This window comes from Apus apus, chromosome 4, assembly GCF_020740795.1.
Source record: "Apus apus isolate bApuApu2 chromosome 4, bApuApu2.pri.cur, whole genome shotgun sequence".
Lineage (NCBI taxonomy): Eukaryota > Metazoa > Chordata > Aves > Apodiformes > Apodidae > Apus > Apus apus.
In genome coordinates, this window is record NC_067285.1 from 34,094,288 (window position 1) to 34,113,763 (window position 19,476).

Sequence of the window (19,476 nt, forward strand, 5' to 3'; positions counted from 1 at the left end):
TCTGGATTTTTGCCCATGTGGGGAAAAAATATCTGTGGGACAAAGGCAGAGGGACCCAGACACCCCAACCTCCCAGCAGCACCAGTGCATGCAGAGCTGGCCACTGCCTGGGAGCCAGAGCCAGCCAACACCCACCTCCAGCCTCTCCAAGCCTTCAAGGAGAGTGGGATCAGATGGCTTTGGACACCCAGATGTCAAAATAACCCAAGACACATGCACGCTCCAGTGTTTTTTCCCCCCTCTCCCCCTTCTTTTGCAAGCAAGCAAGCAGAAGCACACGCCAGACCCGCCGGCGACACGCTGAGATGGAAAAGCTTCAGAGGAGTTTCTCTCCAGAGGTTTCCCCTTGGGATCCTCATCTGCGTTGACGTGCCAGGCTGGCAAAGCACCCGAGGAGATGGCACGGCCTGCTCGAGTCAGTAATCCATCAACTGGGAGGGATTTGCCTGATGTTTCTGACCTGCTGCCATCTATCATGTCAAGAAACCCACTGGTGGAGAAGAGCCTTGGATCACGTCAGCAGAAGGGTCCGTGACAGCCAAGCAGGGTAAACAAGAGCCAGTCCACACTTAACTGGAGCAGTGACAGCCCCTGGGGGGTCAGACCCTTCACAACACAGCCCCCCCAACCCCACCTCTGCTCTGGGCAGGTTTTTAGGGGCACCCCTAAAGCTTCAAAGCAGGGTTGGGGCTGTTTCCCTTTCACCCCAACCCTAAAACTAGATCAAGCTTGGTTTGAAAGCACAGCAGAGCTTCATGGTTATCCCAAAGGATTACTGGACACCCCATGGTGCTACTCACCCTCCTGCTGGAGGTAGAGCAGAGGGCATGCAGGTAATGGTTAAGAGATTAAGATTTGTTAACGAGGACTCGGGGAGAAGCTCCTCCCACCCCTTGATGCAGTTTGTTCCTGTAGGCTCATGGTAAGTCAGCTGTAAAATCCAGCCAGACTGGCCCAAAGGAAATGTTCTAAACATGCACTGGAAAAGTCAGGAGCCCCTGGTGTGGGCTGTGCTCCCAGGTGTCCTCTCTCTGGCAGAATAAACCCTTAGTGATGGCACACCAGTCACTCCTGGACCTGTCATGGGGACTCAATTCAAGATGTCAACTGCAGAGGAGCTCTGGGCCAGCTCGATTTTAAGGAGGGTGAGCCAGGTGGGTATTTCAATAGCAGAACATCAGAGGAAAGGAGGCACCAGCTGGTCAAAGCTATCCAAAGATCTGAGCCCTCGGGAAGACGGGTGAGTCCAAAAGGTGCCTGGTGAAAGCAGCTTTGGAGACTGAAGTGATAGGAATGAACAAGCAAAGGAAACAAAAGGGGATCACTTGGAGAAGGTACCTGCCTCAGCGTTGGGTTTGGAGCTGGAAAGCCCAGCTGGAGTGTTGTGCATCTTGGGATGGTACATGGTCATAATTGCTGCAGTGACAGGGATTCCATTTTCTCCCCATTTCTTCCCCCGGCCCCAGAATCCCCCTGCCTGCCCAGAGCAGGGACAACGTTGCCATCTCCTGGTGGCACCTTGTTGTCCCCATGTGCTGGGCAAGGTGAGGAGCCCAGGCAGAGCAGCAGAACCCTCACCTCTCTCTGCAAACCCTTCTGGAGGTTCTGCTTCCTCTGGCTGAGCCATTCCACCTCCCAGATTAGCTCCCCTGGTTCTTGCTGGAAGGGCATGGCTTTCTGAAGGATGGGTGGACATCCCTCAGGGAAGGAAATGAACTCCTAGAGACGGTGGCTGAGCCCACCAGGGACAGTTGTCCTTCCTTGTCATCACCTGTGAGAGCTCAAAGCAGCCCCTAAAAGCCACCTCTGCAGCTTACCTCCATGTGGGACACCACCAGCAGCATCCTCCTGCTGCTGGCATTCCTGCAGAGAGGTCAGAGGGAGGCTGATGGGGATCCCCAGGCTGCTGCTCCAGCTGGACCCAAGTCCCTGCTGATCATAGAATCATAGAATCATTAAGGTTGGAAGGGACCTCAAAGATCATCCAGCTCCAACTCCCCCTACCATGAGCAGGGAACCACTAGACCAGGCTGCACAAAACCTCGTCCAACCTGGCCTGAAAAACTTCCAGGATGGGGCATCAACAACCTCCCTGGGGAACCCATCCCAGTTCCTCACCACCCTGAGAGTGAAGAGTTTCTTCCCAATGTCTCACCTCAGTCTCCCCTCTCTCAGTTTAAAACCATCACCCCTTGTCCTATCACCATCTTCTCTGCTGAAAAGCCCCTCCCCAGCTTTCCTGGAGCCCCTTCAGGCACTGGAAGGTGCTCTAAGGTCTCCCTGGAGCCTTCTCTTCTCCAGGCTGAACACCCCAGCTCTCCCAGCCTGGCTCCAGAGCAGAGCTGCTCCAGCCCTTGGATCATCTTGGTGGCCCTTCTCTGGACCCTCTCCAACAGGTCTATATCTTGTGCTGAGGGCACCAGAACTGGACACAGTATTCCAGATGGGGTCTGACCAGAGCAGAGGGGCAGAATCAGATGCTAAAACCCAGCAGGAACTGGTGGGTGACAAACAGCAGAGAACAGATTGTTTCCTTTTTTCTCCTTTTATTATTAGACTAGGAAATATAATTTATGGCATAAAAATTCATTTGTTACAAGAGGAATGCTAAACTTTATTTACAGTTCTTTAGTTTACAGAATAAACAGCTGTTGGTTTTTGAGGATGCCCATCCAGGCCCATCCCCAGGACATATAAATATGGAAAACCAGGTTGTGTGGAGCAAGAGACTGACCCTGCCAGCACGACACAGACCCTGGGTCACAGAAGGAGGCACAATGGGCTCCCAGGTGAGCTGGCACCCATGGGAGACCAGGGTGGGGGGCAAGCCCTGCCCTTCCCCCCCTTTCCCACTGCCAAGGCATGTTCCCCAGTCTGAAAAAGGGGGAGAACCTCCCCCCCCCCCCCCAACAAACATGCACCTCCAGGCCCACCAGAAGGGAGAGGAAGACCAACACGGAGGGATGGGGATGGAGGCAGAGGTGCCCATGGGTGGGACAGATGGATGGACAGATGGACAGACAGGCTGGTGCAGAGTGATCCACGAAGCAGGCTCAGCAAGCCTGGCAGCAGGAGAGGTTCAGAGGAGGCCCAGAAGGAGAACATCTCCTCTCACAGAGAGCGCCACAGAGCTGAGGAAGGAGCTCTACAAACACCAGCAGCCCATTTGATACCTTAGTTCCTCCCTTCTTTCCAAATTTCCTTGTTGTTCCCAACCCCCCCCAGAGGTGGAGGTTCTCAGAAAACTGGTGCTCAAATGCAGCTAAAAGACAGATCAAAACCTTCCTACACGATACAGCTCACCCAGCAGAAGTCTTCCCACCCCACACAAATGAATCAAGACTCCTTTCACCCACAGCCTTGAAAACCCAGCAAGAAATGAACCCTGGGCACCCCCAGCCACGACAGGGAGAGGCTCTGGGTGCTCAACCACTGCTTCAAGAGCTGCCGAGGGGAACCAAACCTGTACCCAAGCAACACTGAGACTGCTCCCAAGCCAGTGGTGATGCTCTTGCTCACAGCAGGGCTCCCTGAGTTTGCTCCAGTCCCTGGGATCCTCTGGGATGCTGCCAGCACCCCCACCACACCAGTCCAGGGCTTGGAAGCCAAGCAGGACCTCACACATCCCAGCCCTAAGCAGGACCTGCTCTCAGCCCCTGCTCTTAACACTCTCACCCATGGAGAATTCCACAGCCTTCCCATGGGATCTAAGTCTAATCCTGAGCTCACCAGACCCTTCTTATTTTCTATTTTTTTAAATACAAATTTCTAATATATAGCACTCACTGAGTCACTATTTCTACCTGCAGGCAATCTAAATTTTTACCCTTCATTAAGACACCCTTCATCAAGAAGGCAGGGACAAGCTCCTGTCACTTGTGCCCTGGGACAGGACGAGGGGCAATGGATTCAAACTCCAGCCCAGGAAGTTCCACCTCAAGATGAGGAAGAGCTTCTCTACTGTGAGGGTGACAGAGCCCTGGGACAGGCTGTCCAGAGAGGCTGTGGAGTCTCCTTCTCTGGAGACTTTCAAGACCCATCTGGAGGCCCTTCTGAGTGATCTGCCCTAGATTTGATCCTGCTCTGGCAGGGGGCTTGGACTGGATGATCTTCGGAGGTCCCTTCCAACCCCTGACATGCTGTGACTGTGACACCATAGCTTTATGAGAAACCTGGTTCCTGCCTACCCCTTGATGACATTCCATTCACCCCAACAACTTCTCCACTGTCACAACAACTCTGTCCCAGGTCAAAAAAAAAAGGGAGCTGTGAGGAGAGGATGGAAACCTGCCCACGGTTTGCGATGCCACCTCTGGTGTGGAAACGCTCAGCTCGAGGTCTCCCCCTCCCTGAATCCCTGCTGAAATACTGCATCAAAACCTGGCCACGACCACCTGGGACCTTCCCAAAGACTGAGGAGGTTTGCACGGGGCCATGGCCCAAGCCCACCAGCCCTCTGCTCTCCCTGGGCCCCTCCACAAGCTGCTCGTCACCTCCTTTCCAACCCCAGGCCCGGATTCTTTGGTTTGTACTGAAGTTATGTCATCCTAAAAAAATTTCCCCCAAAATGATCCTGGGGAAGAATTCATTGAAAATACCCAGACCTGGACCTACTTCCCCCCACCTCCAAACCCTCCACGCAAGGGCAGCATCCCTCATTCCTCCTTGACCCCTGGCTCCACCAGGGCAATGCAGCCAGGGAAAGGGGGCAAAAAATCGTGGGGAGGGTCTCAGCTGGCCCTGAAGCAGAGGGGCTTAGAGGCACTTCAGCCTATGGACTCCTCAGGGGTCCCAGGACATGTAAATACACTTTGCTCCACTTGGATCACACACTTTTCCCTGCAAAAGTGTGTCCATTGCAATCTCCCTCTCTCTCTGCCACCTCCCTCCCAGCAACGTTCTTGCTCTCACACACAGACACACACACCCAAAAAAGGTTTATAAATCTGGGGTTTTTTTTTCTCATCCAAAAATCTGGATAATAAATTATTTGCGTTTCCTAAGAAACTCTTTTTTTTTTGTTTGTTTTCCTTTTTTTTCCTTTCTTATTTGCCTTATGAAGCTGCATGAAGCTCTTGACAGGAAGAAGCCGCTCGCCTAGATTGTCCTCGTCTCCTCCACGCAGAAACGCTATTAAAAGAAGGAGGAGAACCAGAGGGGAACCCAAATGAAGAAGGAAAGCCCCCCCATCCCGACTTGAGAAGCCCTAAAATTCCTCCCCAGGCCACCCAAGGAGGAGGAGGAGGAGGAGGAGGAGGAAGAAGAGGAACGCTGCGTTAACACTTCAATTGCTTGTAAACTCTGAGGATGGGTCTCCAAGGCTGACAGCGAGGGAGGAGCCACGGGCTCATCCCTTTCCTTGCTGCCCTGGGATGGATGTGCCTCCACCCACCATGGGGGAAGGGTCCCCCCTTCACCCCTTATTTTGTCCCCCTGGCCCACCAGCCAACCGGGAGCATCATCAGCAGTCCCCCTCTGTGGCCATGACCACCAGCATCTCGCTCTTGCCCATCTCTTCTAAGGCACTGGCCAGGGTGTTGAGGTCACCGTCGTCTTGATGCTCGGCTTCCCATAAGTCCAGGAGCACCCCAGTGGGGCTGGCTTTGGTGGCAAAGTAGTTCAGATACCTGCAAAGGGGAAGCAGAGAGGAGGTCCAGGTTGGCACGGCAGCCTTTGGGGATGGAGAGGATGCTGGAGCAGCAAACGTGAACCCTGATGGAAACGCCATCAAGGCAAATGCCAAAGCCCTCGGGACATCCTCTTCCGTTTTTGAGGCAGGGATTCATGTAAAAAAGCAATGCAAGCTTTGTCTGGCTGAAGTGACCATCCCTTCCTTCGGTCCTCGGAGGTGAAGCCAGGTAGGAACAGCCCAACCTTGGTCCCAAATAAAGAAGGGCCACTTCAAAGTGACAAGAGACCCAGGACGGTGGCACAGATGGGCATAACAATGCCTAGCTATACCCATAATTTCTAGGTGGACCTCTACAGAACCATAGAATGGTTTGGGTTGGAAGGGACCTGAAGGATCATCTAGTCCCAACCCACATGCCATGGAGTGGTGATAACCAAGCTGGATGCCTGCACTAGGGAGGGAGTGGAGCAAAGCTCCCCTCAGGAGACAGGAGAGGAAACCAAAGCAGAGCGAGACCCACCGGTCCATGGAAAGCTTCTGGGCGAGAAGTCTCCAGTCGTTGCCCCTGGAACTGGGGGCATCCAGGCTGTTGCAGATCTTCTGCCGGATGGAGAGGGGGATTTTGAAGGCGTAGGGTCCCAGCTGGGTGGTGGTGGTGGTGGTGGCACCGCTGTGGTGGGAGCGGAGGCTGTCGAAGGAGCTGGCGTGCTGCAAGGTGAGGGATGGGGAGAGACGTTGCGGCACAGAGCGGCCCCCAAGAACGTCCCCCTGGCTGTCCCCCCCCACCCATCACCTCCCCACCACTCACCTCTCCCAGCGTGATGTGGAGCTGGAAGATCTGGCCTTCCCCTTCCACCTGCCTGACGCAGATCTTGCAGGTGAGCTCGGTGGAGGCCTGGCTGTACCTCTCCAGGGTGAAGGTGCAGTGCAGGGCTCGCTGGCTGCCACTCCAGATGTGATAGAAGGGGATTTCCTGCAGGCCACCAGAGCACGGGCTCAGCGAAGACTTCAGCAGCTCCCCTGGGAGACCCCACCACCTCCAGCCACCCCCCGGGGAGAGAAGGACCCCACAGACACCACCCAACCAGGAGAGAGCATATGAAAACCAGTCCTCCTCCCTCCTCTGGGAGACAGCTCTGGAGATGAGAGCGCTCACAAGCCTTGGCTGAAGATGGTGTCCCCGGTCTGGGACACTGGCTGTCCCCACCTCAGCCCCTCACCTGGTACTTGGCCAGCAGCTTGCTCCTCCACAGTGCATGGGGGATGTCGTGGATGGAGAGACGCAGGTTGTGGTAGCTGTCCTTGAAGGGCAGGGGCTTGGGCTCCTCCAGCAGGTACCCACCCAGCGTCCGCTCCAGCTCCAGCACCTCCTGCAGGGCAGCAGGACAGGCCGTGGGAGACCCAGGAGATGAGCAGGGGCTGCTCCTCTCCCTTCTCCATACCCAAAACCAGGCACTTGCCTGCCACGAGGAGCCAGCAGCAGCAACAAGGATGCGGGGAGCCCTCCCTGGGAAAGCAGCCTGTGCCACCCTGACAGCTGTTCTCCAAGAACCTGCCCACTCACCCCACACAACAGCCCAGCCTACAACTTGAAGAACACAGGAGCAGCTCTGGAAGTCTCTGCGCTTCTCAGATGATGCAAAGTTCCAACACAAAGCTCAGGCACCCTCTTGAAGAGTGCCACCCAACCTGTTTTTAACACCTTCCCACGATTACACCAGCAGCTCTTGGGAGGGAACTGGAATCCAGGAGCCGAAGTGCTGCCTACATCTCCACCCAGAGGCACCACAGCCATCCTGAACCTCAGGACAAGGCACAGGGAATTAAAACAGCACCGGTGGGCCAGGCAAACCAAAGCATCAAAACACAAGGTCCCCGTGCTCTCCTCCAGGCTATCAATGCCACAAACGCTCCCAAGGAGTGAAGAGACCAATCTCCATGCAGGAACAACAGGATCTACAGAAAACCCAAGGCAGATGACAGCCACGTTTTCTGTGTGGAGAGAAGAAACCCACCCAGCAGCCAACCAAACCTCTTGTGCCACACCTACAGAAAGGGGGCTCAGCTCAGGAGCTAAGCAACACCCTCTCTATTTCCTTCGAGAGGGTGAAGGAGGACAGGGAAAGCAGTAAACACGCCGATGAGTTCACTGTTGTGGTCACTTTGCAGGCAGTTGCATCAGGTTGTCTGCTCCCCCCTTGGGGCCAGGCCACCCCGAGAGGAGGCACCAACCAGCATCTCACTGCCAGCTCAAACAGCCTCCCTCTGCCCATGGCAAGGGGCTTGGAACCAGATCATCCTTAAGGTCCCTCCCAACCCAAAGGCACTCTAGGATTCTATGAAGCAGGGGCAGCCCACGCCAGCCACCTTACCTTCAGAGCATCTGGCGTGTCCTCCAGGCAGTAGACCTTGAGGCTGTACTCCAGGGAGGTGCAGACAGTGGGGGCAAAGATGGCCAGCTGGAGCCTCTTGATGGCTGACCTGGAGTAGGACTCGCCCACGAAGACGTAGGTGCCAAGCTGGTCCAGCAAAACGTGGCAGGACTTGGCTTCCAGCTGGCAGTAGCAGGGAGTGTTGAGGGTCTCCTCATCCAGGGTCACAACTTCCTACAGGGAATCAAGGCTGAGGGTCAGCCCATCATCCAGGCTGTGGCCCCACGAGACTCAAGAGTCTTCTCTGGCTTGCAGGGGCTGGGATTCCCACCTTACCTCCCAGTTTCCTTGGTGGGATTGGGTTTTCAGCTGGTAGATCCAATCTGAGGAGCTGACATCAGCACAGTGGGGAATGGTCAGGACCACGGGGCGGCAGAGGAGCAAGCCGGTGGGGCCACAGGTGACTGCTGGGCTCAGCACTGTCTGTGTGCCCTCAGAGGGCAGGCTGGGCAAGGGAGAGGGGACACGGGTTGGAAAGGAAGCCTCAAGGCAGCCAAGGAAGAGCGGGAGCATGGGTGGTGTGATGCCAACTTACAGGGCACTCTCCGCCTTGTTGAGGACCAGGTACATCTCGTAGAACTTCCCCTGGGGGATGGCGCCATGGGGCACCAGCAGGCTCACCCCTAGCAGGGCACACACAGGTGTTAAAGTCACCAAAGGAGGGAATAAACCACCAAGGAGAAACCACCCCTTCAGCCCAACCAGCAAGCACCAGGACAGCAGCGAGCTAGGGCAGCTCAGAGCACTCCAGGAGAAACATCTCCAGATGTTCCTCAGCTGCACCACTTGCAGGGAGGAGCCAGGCCATTGCATTAGGAAGCAAAACCACCCGCTGGATCTGCTTTGCAAGGCACTGGCAGAGCTGGCCAGAAAAGTCCCAGGAGGTTGTGAGAAACCTGGCTTGGGAAGGACTTGCTACCTTCCTCCCACGAGTCAGCCTTGGGACAGCAAAAAGCTGCAGGGCCAAGAGCAACGCTCGGATCATTCAGCAGCCAAACGTGTCCTTCATCCCAGCCCCGGGGGCTTACCAGTGCCTGGGATGGTCAGCCTTCCTCCCAGGTAGCCAAAGGTGCCACTGGCACTGCAGCCGTGCTCCCGGGGCAGGCTGAGGAGATGCTGGGAACCCAGGGATTTGTTCCGCACGTTGCTGAAGTGGCCGTCCCTGCTGCTCTCCCCTGGGTAGGTACCCGCCGAGGGGATCCCCCCAAGCAGGTCGGTCCCGTCGTGGAGCCCCGGTGAGGAGGAGGAGGTGGTGGAGGAGTTGTACACCTTGATCTTGAGGTTGGGGAGGGGGTCAAGCAGAGGGGAGTTGGTCATGGGGATCTTGTCAGAGGAGTCCTGCAGGGCGTACACGGGGCCGCGGTAGATGCCGGCGCTGGCCGTCAGGTCGGGCTGCACCGAGGGGTGCAGCAGCTGAGGGTTGTCTGTGGGAGGAGAAAGCCACGGAGGGGATGAAGATGGCCCACCAGGGGACACAGGGTGAAAAGCCCTCCTCTTGAGGGCTTCAGCTTCAGCCCCCGGCAAGGTAGGTCCTGCAGGGGTTGTGGGTTCTTACCGTGCCGGGAGGTCTTGAAGTTGACAGGGTGGAAACCTCCAGTCAGAGCAGCTGAGGAGTCGGTGATGTCCGTGTCGAAATCCCGGCACCTCCTCCTGTACACCACCACCCCCACGGCCATCAGGATCACCATGAAGACAAAGATGGCCACCACCAGCCCGGCGTACAGGGCCACGTCACCTGTGGCCTCCAGCACTGGGAGGGATGAAAGGGAAGGAGGTGAAGAAAGGAGCAGCAGAAACGCGCGTCGAGTCCCACCGGCGCTTCCCAACCCCACCAGTGACTGGGGACAGAGGCATGAAGGGGAAGACACGTCCTAGGCCTGCTGGAAAGGCTGTGGCAGGAGGATGGAGGGTGTTTTCTAGGAGCAGTGCGGAAGTCAGAACAATGCCAGAGGCAGGGATGGGGGTGAACCCCTCACACTTTGAGAGGACACCTTGCCACAGCAGCTGCAAACTTGACTGGAGCGCCCAGAAACATCAGGTTTGGGCAGCTCAGATTCACAAAGCTCTCAGCCTTCACATCCTAACATAGACAACCCTGAGGAGCAGACGTAACACCAAGCCCTGCACTTCACAGATGTGTACCCATCAGGAAAGATCAAGTGTCACCGTATCTATCCAGACACCCCTCTTGATTTTTTCAACACTTGGAGTATCTTGGTTATATCTGCCCAGACGGGAGAGGGATGAAGAGGGAAGGTAGAGCATGGGGAGACCTTACAGTGGCCCTCCAGTAGCTGAAGGAGCTAGAGAAAAGCTGTGGAGGGACTTTTTATAAGGGCAGATAGTGATGGGATATGGGGAAATGGCTTTAAACTGGAACAGGGGAGACTGAGATGAGACATCAGGAAGAAATTCTTCACTGTGAAGGTGGTGAGACCCTGGAACAGGCTGCCCAGAGCAGCTGTGGAAGCCCCATCCCTGGCAGTGTTGAAGGGCAGGTTGGATGGGGCTCTGAGCAACCTGGTCTGGTGGGAGGTGTCCCTGCTCATGGCAGGAGGGTTGAAACTAGATGATCTTTAAGGTCCTTTCCAACCCAAACCAGTCTAGGACTCCAGGTTTCTGTGGCGAAGCCTCCAGCAGCAGGAGCCAAGCACACTCAGCCCATTCTTTTCTCCTTCCTCCCTCCAGGCATCTCTAGCCCTGCCATGGACGTGACAGAAGAAAACCAAAGCAATGCTAAACACAAACCAAATGGCCATGAAATGAGCACTTACGGTGGCTTTTGGGCTCACTTAGAACTCTTCTGTCTGTTAGGGGAAAAGAAGTTAGAAAACAAAAGGTGAAGGTGGTGATGGGGATGAGATGAAACAGAAGGTGTTGGGGGGGGGAAGCCAGCCCAGGGGACATGAAGAGGCTCAGCACGGTGGGGAGGGACAGGAGAGCAGCACTGTTCCCTGGGACATGCAGCAAGACAGGTAGAAGCATGGTGAGGAGGATGATCCCATGTCCAGCCAGGCCCTGGAGTCCATGTCCCCAGCTAAGAGGACTTTGGGCTGCAGCAGTGACCCAGGGGACAGCAGTGTCATACAGCAGCAGGTGGCAGCATTGGCCTCTCAGCCTCTCATCCTAGAGCAGCACCCTTAGCACTGTTGGGTTGTTTTTTTTCCTGACCTGCTGCTTTCCTGGTGGGGGCTGAGAACCCTCCCTGGCTTGTTCCCACAAACCACCACCAGCCTGACCTCAGCCGAGACCCCAAACCTACTGCTGCTCCAGAAGCCTCGGTGAGACATTGAGATCCCACCAAAAAAACGTCCAGACTTCTTTTCCCAACCCCTCCCCCTCAAAATTCTTCCCACCCAGTGACAACCACCCTGGGAAAGGGTTAAGTCTAGTTAAAACAAAACCTGGTCCGAGACACAAATTCAAACCCAGCTGGGCCACCACCTGCCCCGGGAGGGGGGGCAAACAGCAGCTCGGCCAAGCACCGAAGCGCCACGACCACCACCAGGGTGGCCTCCAGCAGAGGGTCCCTGTCCCCAGCCGTACTCACTGTGCAGGCAGAGCCCGTCGGTGCAGTTTTTGGAGTCGAGGAGCAGGCCAGTGCAGTCCCTGCCGCCGTTGCGGGGGGCCGGGGCCGCGCACTCGCGGCTGCGCCAGTGGGTGCACTCGGTGCTGCAGGCCGACCACTTGCTCCACTCCGTCCAGGCGCCGTCCACTGTGGGTCACCAAACACAGGGGCATCAGTAGAACCCCCGGGCACGGCTCGCTCCTCACTGCTGGGATGTCTCTGGCACCAGAAGGGTACCCGTGCCCATCTCAAGAGACCTTTGGCGGGGGAGCGTTAGTCCCAGCAAACCCAGCTCTGTTTCGCAGACATCTCTGGCTCTTTCAGATGCTGGTTTCCCCCATTCCCATCTCCTCCAGGAGCACAGATGGGAATGGGGCCAGTGTGGCTTCGGAACCCTCCTTACCTGGGCAGAGGGTGGTGCAGGTGATTTTCTGGAAAGGCTGCCCATCACAGAAGGAGCCACCGTTGAGCGGCGCGGGGTTGGTGCACGTCCGGGTGCGCTTCTGCCAGCCCCGGCCACAGCGGTTGTTGCAAGGAGACCACTCAGACCAGGTGGACCAGCCACCGTTCACTGCAAGAGGAGACAAGGCAGCATTAAGTACACCAACAGAGCCCATTTCAGCAGGGGCTGGAGCTAAGCCAAGGGTTCGCCAGGTCCCTACATCTTCTGGGATACCCTGGAACTCCTCACCCTCGTGAAAAGTAAACTGTGAGACTCCTTCTCAGGTCACCCAACACGTCTACAAAACACTCACGCCTGTTTATTGGTCCTTCTTCCACTTGGCCAAAATTCTTTCACCTGGCCACAGCAGGCCTTTGGCTTCCTACCACAGTTCAGCTTTGAGAGTCAAAGCAACCTGGCTGGGTCCAACTTCCACCCACCTTTGTACCTGACCAAGGAGTCTTGCCAATACCCACCAACCTCTCTCCTAACAACCTGCCGAGGTACTTGCTGTGCAGACACCTCATTTAATGCCACACGCTGGTAGGGTTCACTCCTACCACTCCCAGGAAGTGCCCGTATCTCCCCTTGAAGACAGGGCTTGGGTCCCCTCCCCAAGAGCAAGGGTTGGTACCGTAGACAATGACAGCAGCCGTGGTGCTCCGGCGCTTGGCCACGATGTTCTTGGCCATGCAGGTGTAATTAGCAGTGTCCAGGAGCCGGGCTTGCTTGATGATGAGGTTGTGATCAATGGTGATCAAGAAGTTGGTGTCCTGGGTGGGATCAATGACATCCTCGTTCCTCAGCCACTCCACCTGGCAACGCAAAGGAAAGGGATGAGGTAAGGATGGTGAATAAACCGAACAAGAACCGAACACCCAGCCAGGAAAAGCAGGTCATGGAAGTGCCCATCCCACGTGCTCCCCACTGCAAGGATCTCCAAGGGCCTCAAAGCTAAACTAGGACAGCAACACTTAACTAAGCTGTTTGGGAAGGGCATGAGTGGACACCAGCGTGGGCGTGGGCACCACCAAGGACAAACAACTGGTGGGAGGTGCTGAATTCACCAGCCCTGAAGGAGAACAAACCCCTCCAGACCAGCCTACGACCTGCCCCAAGCCCTCATCACCGAGACCAGCCTGACCTCAGCACCACAACCACTGACTGGCCAACCTCACCCCTAACTGCATTGATTTCTCCTTGAAACCTGAGGAGAAATCTCCTCCAGGCCTGAACAGGGCACGTTACTGCTGTTTTGGCCAAGGATGGAACATCAGGGCTACCACCAACACATAACTCTTGGGGAGCAATGGAGCTGCGGGCAGGGAAACCACTACTCCTGTGCTAGGGAAACCCAACAGAAGGGACACCTCATCCAGGCATTTCTCTGGGGTGCTGAGCTGCTCACCTCAGCCTGTGGCACCCCCTCGGGTGGGCGACACTGCAGCAGGACCTCATGCTCCAGCGGGACCTCCTTGCCCAGGGGCTCCTGGTCAAAGTTCTTCCGTAGGTCTGGGAGGGAAAGGAAAGCGCTGCAGAAACAGCACAACCTGCTAAACCCTGGTGGGGAGGAGAGCACTTCCTCAGCACCAGGAGCCCACAAGTAAGGAAACCCCTCTGACGAAGCACAGCCAGAGCAAAACATGTCCTGGGATGGAAGGAGCATCTTTTCCAGGGTGGATCTGGGACACCACATGGCGCTCAAGGATGACGTTTTTCCTCCTTCATGTGCTTGCAAAGCTTGTATCTCCTCCTGTCTTTACCCTTTGGGGCTAAAACCTCAGCTGAACCATTTTTTCCACCCTCCCCTTTCTTTCCCCTTCTTTGTGGGAGTGGGGAAATGGAGATTTGCACAAGAGCTTGGCTCCCGTGTCAGCACCGAAGCAACCCCCCACATTTCGGGGCTTGATGGACTTGATGGAAACCCAGCCATCCAACTCCAGTGCTGAAACGGGGAACAGCGGCTGCTGAAAAGCCCCAGTGCTTTGGGGAAGAGGGAGAAGCCCAGCAGAGCCCACAGGGACACGCAGGACACGGCGGGGCCCAGCTCCACAGCTTTGGAAGGAGCAGGAACATCACTAGATGGTGCTGCAAACCTCCGCTACAGCACCCAGCCCGCTCTGGCAGGGCGACCAACCTCTGGGCTCCTCTCCAAGAACCACCAAACCCATGGCTGGGGCCAAACAGGCTCCCTCAGTAGCCAGCCCTGTGCCTGGTAACATTTCCCCCCCCGTTCAGACTAAATCCTTCAGCAGTGCAGCTGATTCACCCTTTTGGATAACGTGCCGGATTATTAGCCCTCTAATAGCAAAATCTGTCGAAGAGCAGGGAAGCCTGGCTCCTCTTCCCACAGCTTTGCCATCTCGTTTGCTAAGAGAGCAAATTCAGCTGGGTAACAGCCCGATTAACTCGCCCTTCATCAGGCTGACACCCACAGACAGCAGCTCAGAGAAGTGACATATGACAGCAGGGACTCCGCAGGGACACGGAGCCGCCGACTCAGGCAAAGCGAGCGAGGTGCTTCCCGTTGGGATTATTGAGGGTAATAAAGCACAGGGAAGAGCTGAGCAGGCTGAAGGGCAACGGGGTGTCAGCCCACCTAGTGCCGCAGCCACCCTCACCCCAGGTAGGTCAGACCAGGCCTGCTCAGAAGCAAGGCTAGAGGTGGGATGGCGGGGGGCTAAGACCAGGGCTATCCAGCGAGGATGGGTGAGCTCCAACTGTTCCAAAAGCACTGCTTTCAACAGGGAGCCAACTTCTGGAGGTGGACAACTCCAAACGTGCACCCCCCATGGCTGGGGAGGTGCCAGGAAGCTGGGCATGAACAGCCTGGCCACTCTTCCAAGCAGCACCCATCTGGCACGACACCGCTGCTCTCTCAGCCCGGGACCCAGGGACACCACCTCAGGCTTTGCAACCGTTTCTAAACCGGTCAGTTGTGCCCTCTGGAAACCCTTTTGGGGGCCCCCAGAGTGGAAGAGAAGGTGGAAGAAGGGTTGATTTAAATGCAACTAGGAGCCTGCGAGTGGAAGCACTGCAGGGAGCACCTCAGGAAGGGTCACACCTGAGCAGGTGCTCCATGCTCCAGGCACTTACATGCTATGCGGACGTACGCCCGGCGGCTCTTGGTGGTGCCAGCAGAGCTCCAGGCCACACACTGGCACCAGTAATCTTCTAAGCCAAAGAGCTCCTCCACCTGCTGCCGGGAGACCTCGATCTGCACCTCCCGCACCAGCATCCCTGGAAGGAGACAAGAGGGATGGCATCAGCTCTGCAGGAGGGGAAACTGAGGCAGCACCCACGAGGAGGGCTGACGATCACATGAAGCTCACGGGTGGGAGGCAGTGGGTTGGAGGCACCTCAGAGGCATCCAGGTTTGGCACCTCAGCAAATCACAGAGACTGTTCCTCCTCTGAAGGGTGACTTGGAACCTGAAGCCAAGGCAACTTCTCATGTGGGGGAGTCATCCTTTTCCCCCCCCCGCTTCCAGTCTGGGCTGGGCAGGACCAGGACCTCTTAACCATTTCAAGAGGCATCACCCTCCTCCACCAGCCCTCTCCCCTGGCACTTACATCCCTGTCCCTGCCCAGATGCCCTCACCACCCACTGGGTTTGAAAGACACCTCCAAGGCTTTGCTGTGGGGAGAAACCATCTCTGTCAGCTGCCATTTAAATGTCAGACAAACAAAAGACCTTCAGGAAATCACCCAAGGATGATGGCATTTCGTGCCCAATGCCCCCAAAAAGGGGTTACGTGCCTCCATCGTGCCCAAACATCCCCGTGAAGTCTGCCAGAACACCCTGGCCATGACAAAGGTGGCACTGCCACATGCAGGACACAGCCCCCTGGACCACAGGATGCTGAGGCTCACCTGAAACATCAACCCCTCACAGCGTGGCCATCACCAAGGGCACAGGGGACTTGGAGTTTACTTTTCCTTATTTTCAGCAATAGCTGCCCCCTTTTTTGGTTGTTGTTTTGCAGCTTCTATTTATAAAAAAAAAAGGCCTCAAGTTCACAACAACAGAGAGCTGTGTGCTCCCCAGCTGTAATTCTGCTAGCTGGCTCCCAGTGCTGGGAGGAGCAATTACCATCTCTCTGCCACCTTCCTGTGGAAGAGCTGACAAATGGGCCCCGAGGAAATCCAATTTATTTTGACACTAAAAGAAAAGAAACAACCAACAACAAACAACCAAGGCAGTCGGGGCCAAGCACTTTTGGAAAAATCAGGCCTCAAAACCACCTCGTCTCTCCGGGAAGTCTCGAGAGGGTGGGATGAGCAAGTCCTGGAAGAGGTGAGGAGTATCCTGCAAAGCCCCTGCTGTCCCCATCATCCCTGAAAGCAAAGCCAACCCAGAACTGGAGGCTGAGCTTATGGCTCACAGGAGTGACAAGTGGAAGGGCTCAGAGGCATCCCAAACACAGCTGCTCTTCCCTACCTCGTCCCTTCTCGTCTGGCTGAATGATCCTCTCTGACTTGGCCTATTTTTCCTTTCTTCTGCATGAAATGGTTTGGATCAGACACAGTCAGGGCATTACTGAGCCTGCCTCATTCCAGACACGTCATCTTTCAAGTTGCCTTCTGTTTTTTTTTTTTCCTGTTCTTTTAAAGGTTCCTTCTGCCCAGCTTTTGATGCTGTGACACTTGAAAACACACCCAGCTGGGTTAACCCCATCACTCCCTGGCCAGCTCCCCACCTCGTGCCCTTTGGGGCAGTTTTTTCTATGACTGGCAAGCACTGCAAATGCAGGGTTGGTTTTTTTTAGCACAGCAAACCATCCTGGTCCAAGCTCCCCTTCTCTTGGGCAGATAGGCCCACGCCAGCAGAGTTTTCCATGCACAGCATCACCCCTGGACCAAAAGGATCACTGGCTTTGCTTGCTGACAGCAGCAAGGCCACCTTTGAAGCCTGGGTGAAGAAGGTGCACACTGTTTCCTCCCCCAGATTGCTGGCACGTGCTCTGCATCTGCAGGCTGGGATGGGAGAGGGAGGAGATGTTGGCCCAAAGCAAGTGAGTCTCCCATAAAACCAGGGAAGCTCCTGCTGCACAGACTTTCTGTTCCCTTGCTGCTATGTCTTCTCCAACCTGTTCTGCTCAGGAGCTGCATGAGGCAGGTTAGGGGGTATTCATCTGAGATGTGGGGTCAGAAAGAAGGCTGGAGCAGCTCTGCTCTGGAGCCAGGCTGGGAGAGTTGGGGTGTTCAGCCTGGAGAAGAGAAGGCTCCAGGGAGACCTTAGAGCAGCTTCCAGTGCCTGAAAGGGCTCCAGGAAAGCTGGGGAGGGGCTTGGGACAAGGGCAGGGAGGGAGAGGATACGGGGTAATGGCTTAAAACTGGAAAAGGGGAGATTGAGATGAGATCTTGGGAGAAAATTCTTCCCTGTGAGGGTGGTGAGACCCTGGCCCAGGTTGCCCAGGGAAGCTGTGGCTGCCCCATCCCTGGCAGTGTTGAAGGGCAGGTTGGATGGGGCTTGGAGCAACCTGGGCTGGTGGGAGGTGTCCCTGCCCATGCAGGGGAGGTTGGCACTGGATGAACTTTGAGGTCCGACTCAAACCAATCTGTGATTCTATGATTTTTCCATTGTTAACCCATGAAATTCCCTGCTGCAGGATGCTGGGACTACCCAGAGGAGAAATGAGTCCTCACAGCATTGAGACAAACTAACCAAGGGGAAATTTATCCAGGGCTGGACCACACTGACATCATCACCACTCAACCAGGCCCACCTTGAGGCAGTTTCCCCTCCAGGTGAAGGAGCTTTAGGAGAAAAGGCTCAAAAAAGCTGTGGGGAAAAGAAATGCTCTTCCCTTTGCAGAGCAGGTTCAGAGAGGCACCTCAGCAAGGACTGGCTCCTGGCCAGCACTGGAAGAAGACCTGAGGAGATGGCAGGGAAGGACAAGGTTGGGGAAAAAAAAAGGGAGAAGAGGAGGTTCTGTAAAAGGACTTGTGCTCCTCCAGGCTGACAAGGTGTCTCCTCTGAGCTCAGGCTGACTTCTGGGGCCAGCCCTGCAGCAGTTCAGAAGGCCACCTTGGTCTAAAGCCCTCTGGAGGGGAGGGATGCTGCATGCTCAGGGATTTGCAGAGAACAGATCTTACATGGGAAACCTGACTCTTTTCCTCCCCTCCTGATCAGGCCACAGGTACCAAAACTGGTGCAGACAAGGTGGGAGCTGAGCTAAAGCATCCCAATTTTAGCAAATCTGCTTGATTACAGGACACATCCAACCCCCCACTCCTTGCTCTCCTGCCAAGATGTTTCAAAGCAGGGGACAAGCAGCTCTGCAGCGCCCAATCCCATGGAACAAAACACCCCCTAAAAATGCCTAAACCATCTCCTTGCCTCTTCTTTCAGGCAGCCAGCAGCTGACTTGTCCTTCCAGGCAGGGAAAAGCTCATCTGCCATGAAAAAGCATTTCAGATCCTACCTGCCAAGGATCTCATTACCCATCTAATCCCTTTGTGACCCCGAATAAGCTGCTAGCCTTTACCACCCCTCGTGGCAAGGACTCCTACATGTTGATTAGGCTTTTTGTAGGAAGGCACTTCCTTTTTTGTTTTAATCAGTTTTAAACGTGCTGCCTTTCAAATCCCATTTAATAACCCCAAATCCTGGGAAAGGGTAACTGTGCAAGCAGGGGAGCTGAATTCCCCAAGCTTCTACGGGGTAGGGTGACCATCGTCACACCTTCATCAATGGTCTGGAAAGGGGCAGCTCCTCTGCTAAAATTCACTGATGATCTGGAAAGGGAGACAAGCTGTGCACAGACCAAGGAGGTGGAAAACATACAGAAGCAACCTCATGAGATTGGGCATGAGAGAAATGAAGAGACCTGTTGGTCTAACTGGAGGAGAATCATCTCCGGCGTAGATGTGCAAGAGAGAGGAGGGCAGAAGCACCTGGAAAGGAGAGAGGGGAAGTGCAGAGAGGGTGGGTTTGCTCACCAGTGACCTCGTCCAGGCTCTCCTTGGTGACATGGTCGTTCTGGCTGACCCACTCCCCGTTGCACTTGAAGTAGATCTGGGTGGCAGGGTTGGCACGGCAGACGAGCTCCACAGGCTTGTTCTTCACGATGTAGGCATCCTGTGGCTCCAGCAGAAAGTGAGGGAGGGTCTCTGCTGGGGCTGAGGGGAAGGAGTCGGGCAGCACTTCACTGTACTCCAGCCCTGCCAAGGGAAGGAGAAGGTCAGGAGGTGCCTTTAGTCCCATCCCAGCAGGGATGCAACTCCTACCTATGCTGCTCCATCCCTTCTTCTCCTCCCCAAGGTAGGCTGGTGTCACCAACAGCTCTTGCTGAGGGTGCTTGGAAAAGCAAAAGAGGGCTGGAAGATCTCCCCACCCCCAAACCAAGGAAATCTCTGCTAGCTAGAGATGTGCTGCTGCAGGGTGCTTCCTGGTTTTG

General features: G+C 55.6%; 2 protein-coding genes across 3 annotated transcripts in view; one reads left to right on the forward strand and one right to left on the reverse strand.

The window, feature by feature from the left end:
* PCBD1 (pterin-4 alpha-carbinolamine dehydratase 1) overlaps positions 1-19,476 on the forward strand; it is a 468,321-nt gene that overhangs the window by 195,894 nt on the left and 252,951 nt on the right. The gene's annotated exons all lie outside the window — the stretch shown is intronic.
* Positions 2,546-19,476, reverse strand: part of UNC5B (unc-5 netrin receptor B) — a 53,533-nt gene continuing 36,602 nt past the window's right edge. The window contains exons 2-17 of one of the 2 annotated variants that reach the window (XM_051618047.1): positions 19,019-19,240; positions 15,171-15,314; positions 13,483-13,586; positions 12,709-12,889; positions 12,036-12,203; positions 11,615-11,779; positions 10,839-10,871; positions 9,620-9,814; positions 9,093-9,488; positions 8,600-8,687; positions 8,341-8,509; positions 8,005-8,238; positions 6,853-7,002; positions 6,441-6,605; positions 6,153-6,340; positions 2,546-5,627 (exon numbers count right to left, since the gene is read on the reverse strand). In XM_051618047.1, the coding sequence (XP_051474007.1) occupies positions 5,462-5,627; positions 6,153-6,340; positions 6,441-6,605; positions 6,853-7,002; positions 8,005-8,238; positions 8,341-8,509; positions 8,600-8,687; positions 9,093-9,488; positions 9,620-9,814; positions 10,839-10,871; positions 11,615-11,779; positions 12,036-12,203; positions 12,709-12,889; positions 13,483-13,586; positions 15,171-15,314; positions 19,019-19,240 (2,768 nt within the window). In that variant the 3' untranslated portion in view covers positions 2,546-5,461. The remainder of the gene's footprint in view (positions 5,628-6,152; positions 6,341-6,440; positions 6,606-6,852; positions 7,003-8,004; positions 8,239-8,340; positions 8,510-8,599; positions 8,688-9,092; positions 9,489-9,619; positions 9,815-10,838; positions 10,872-11,614; positions 11,780-12,035; positions 12,204-12,708; positions 12,890-13,482; positions 13,587-15,170; positions 15,315-19,018; positions 19,241-19,476) is intronic. The other variant, XM_051618048.1, reaches the window with a different exon arrangement.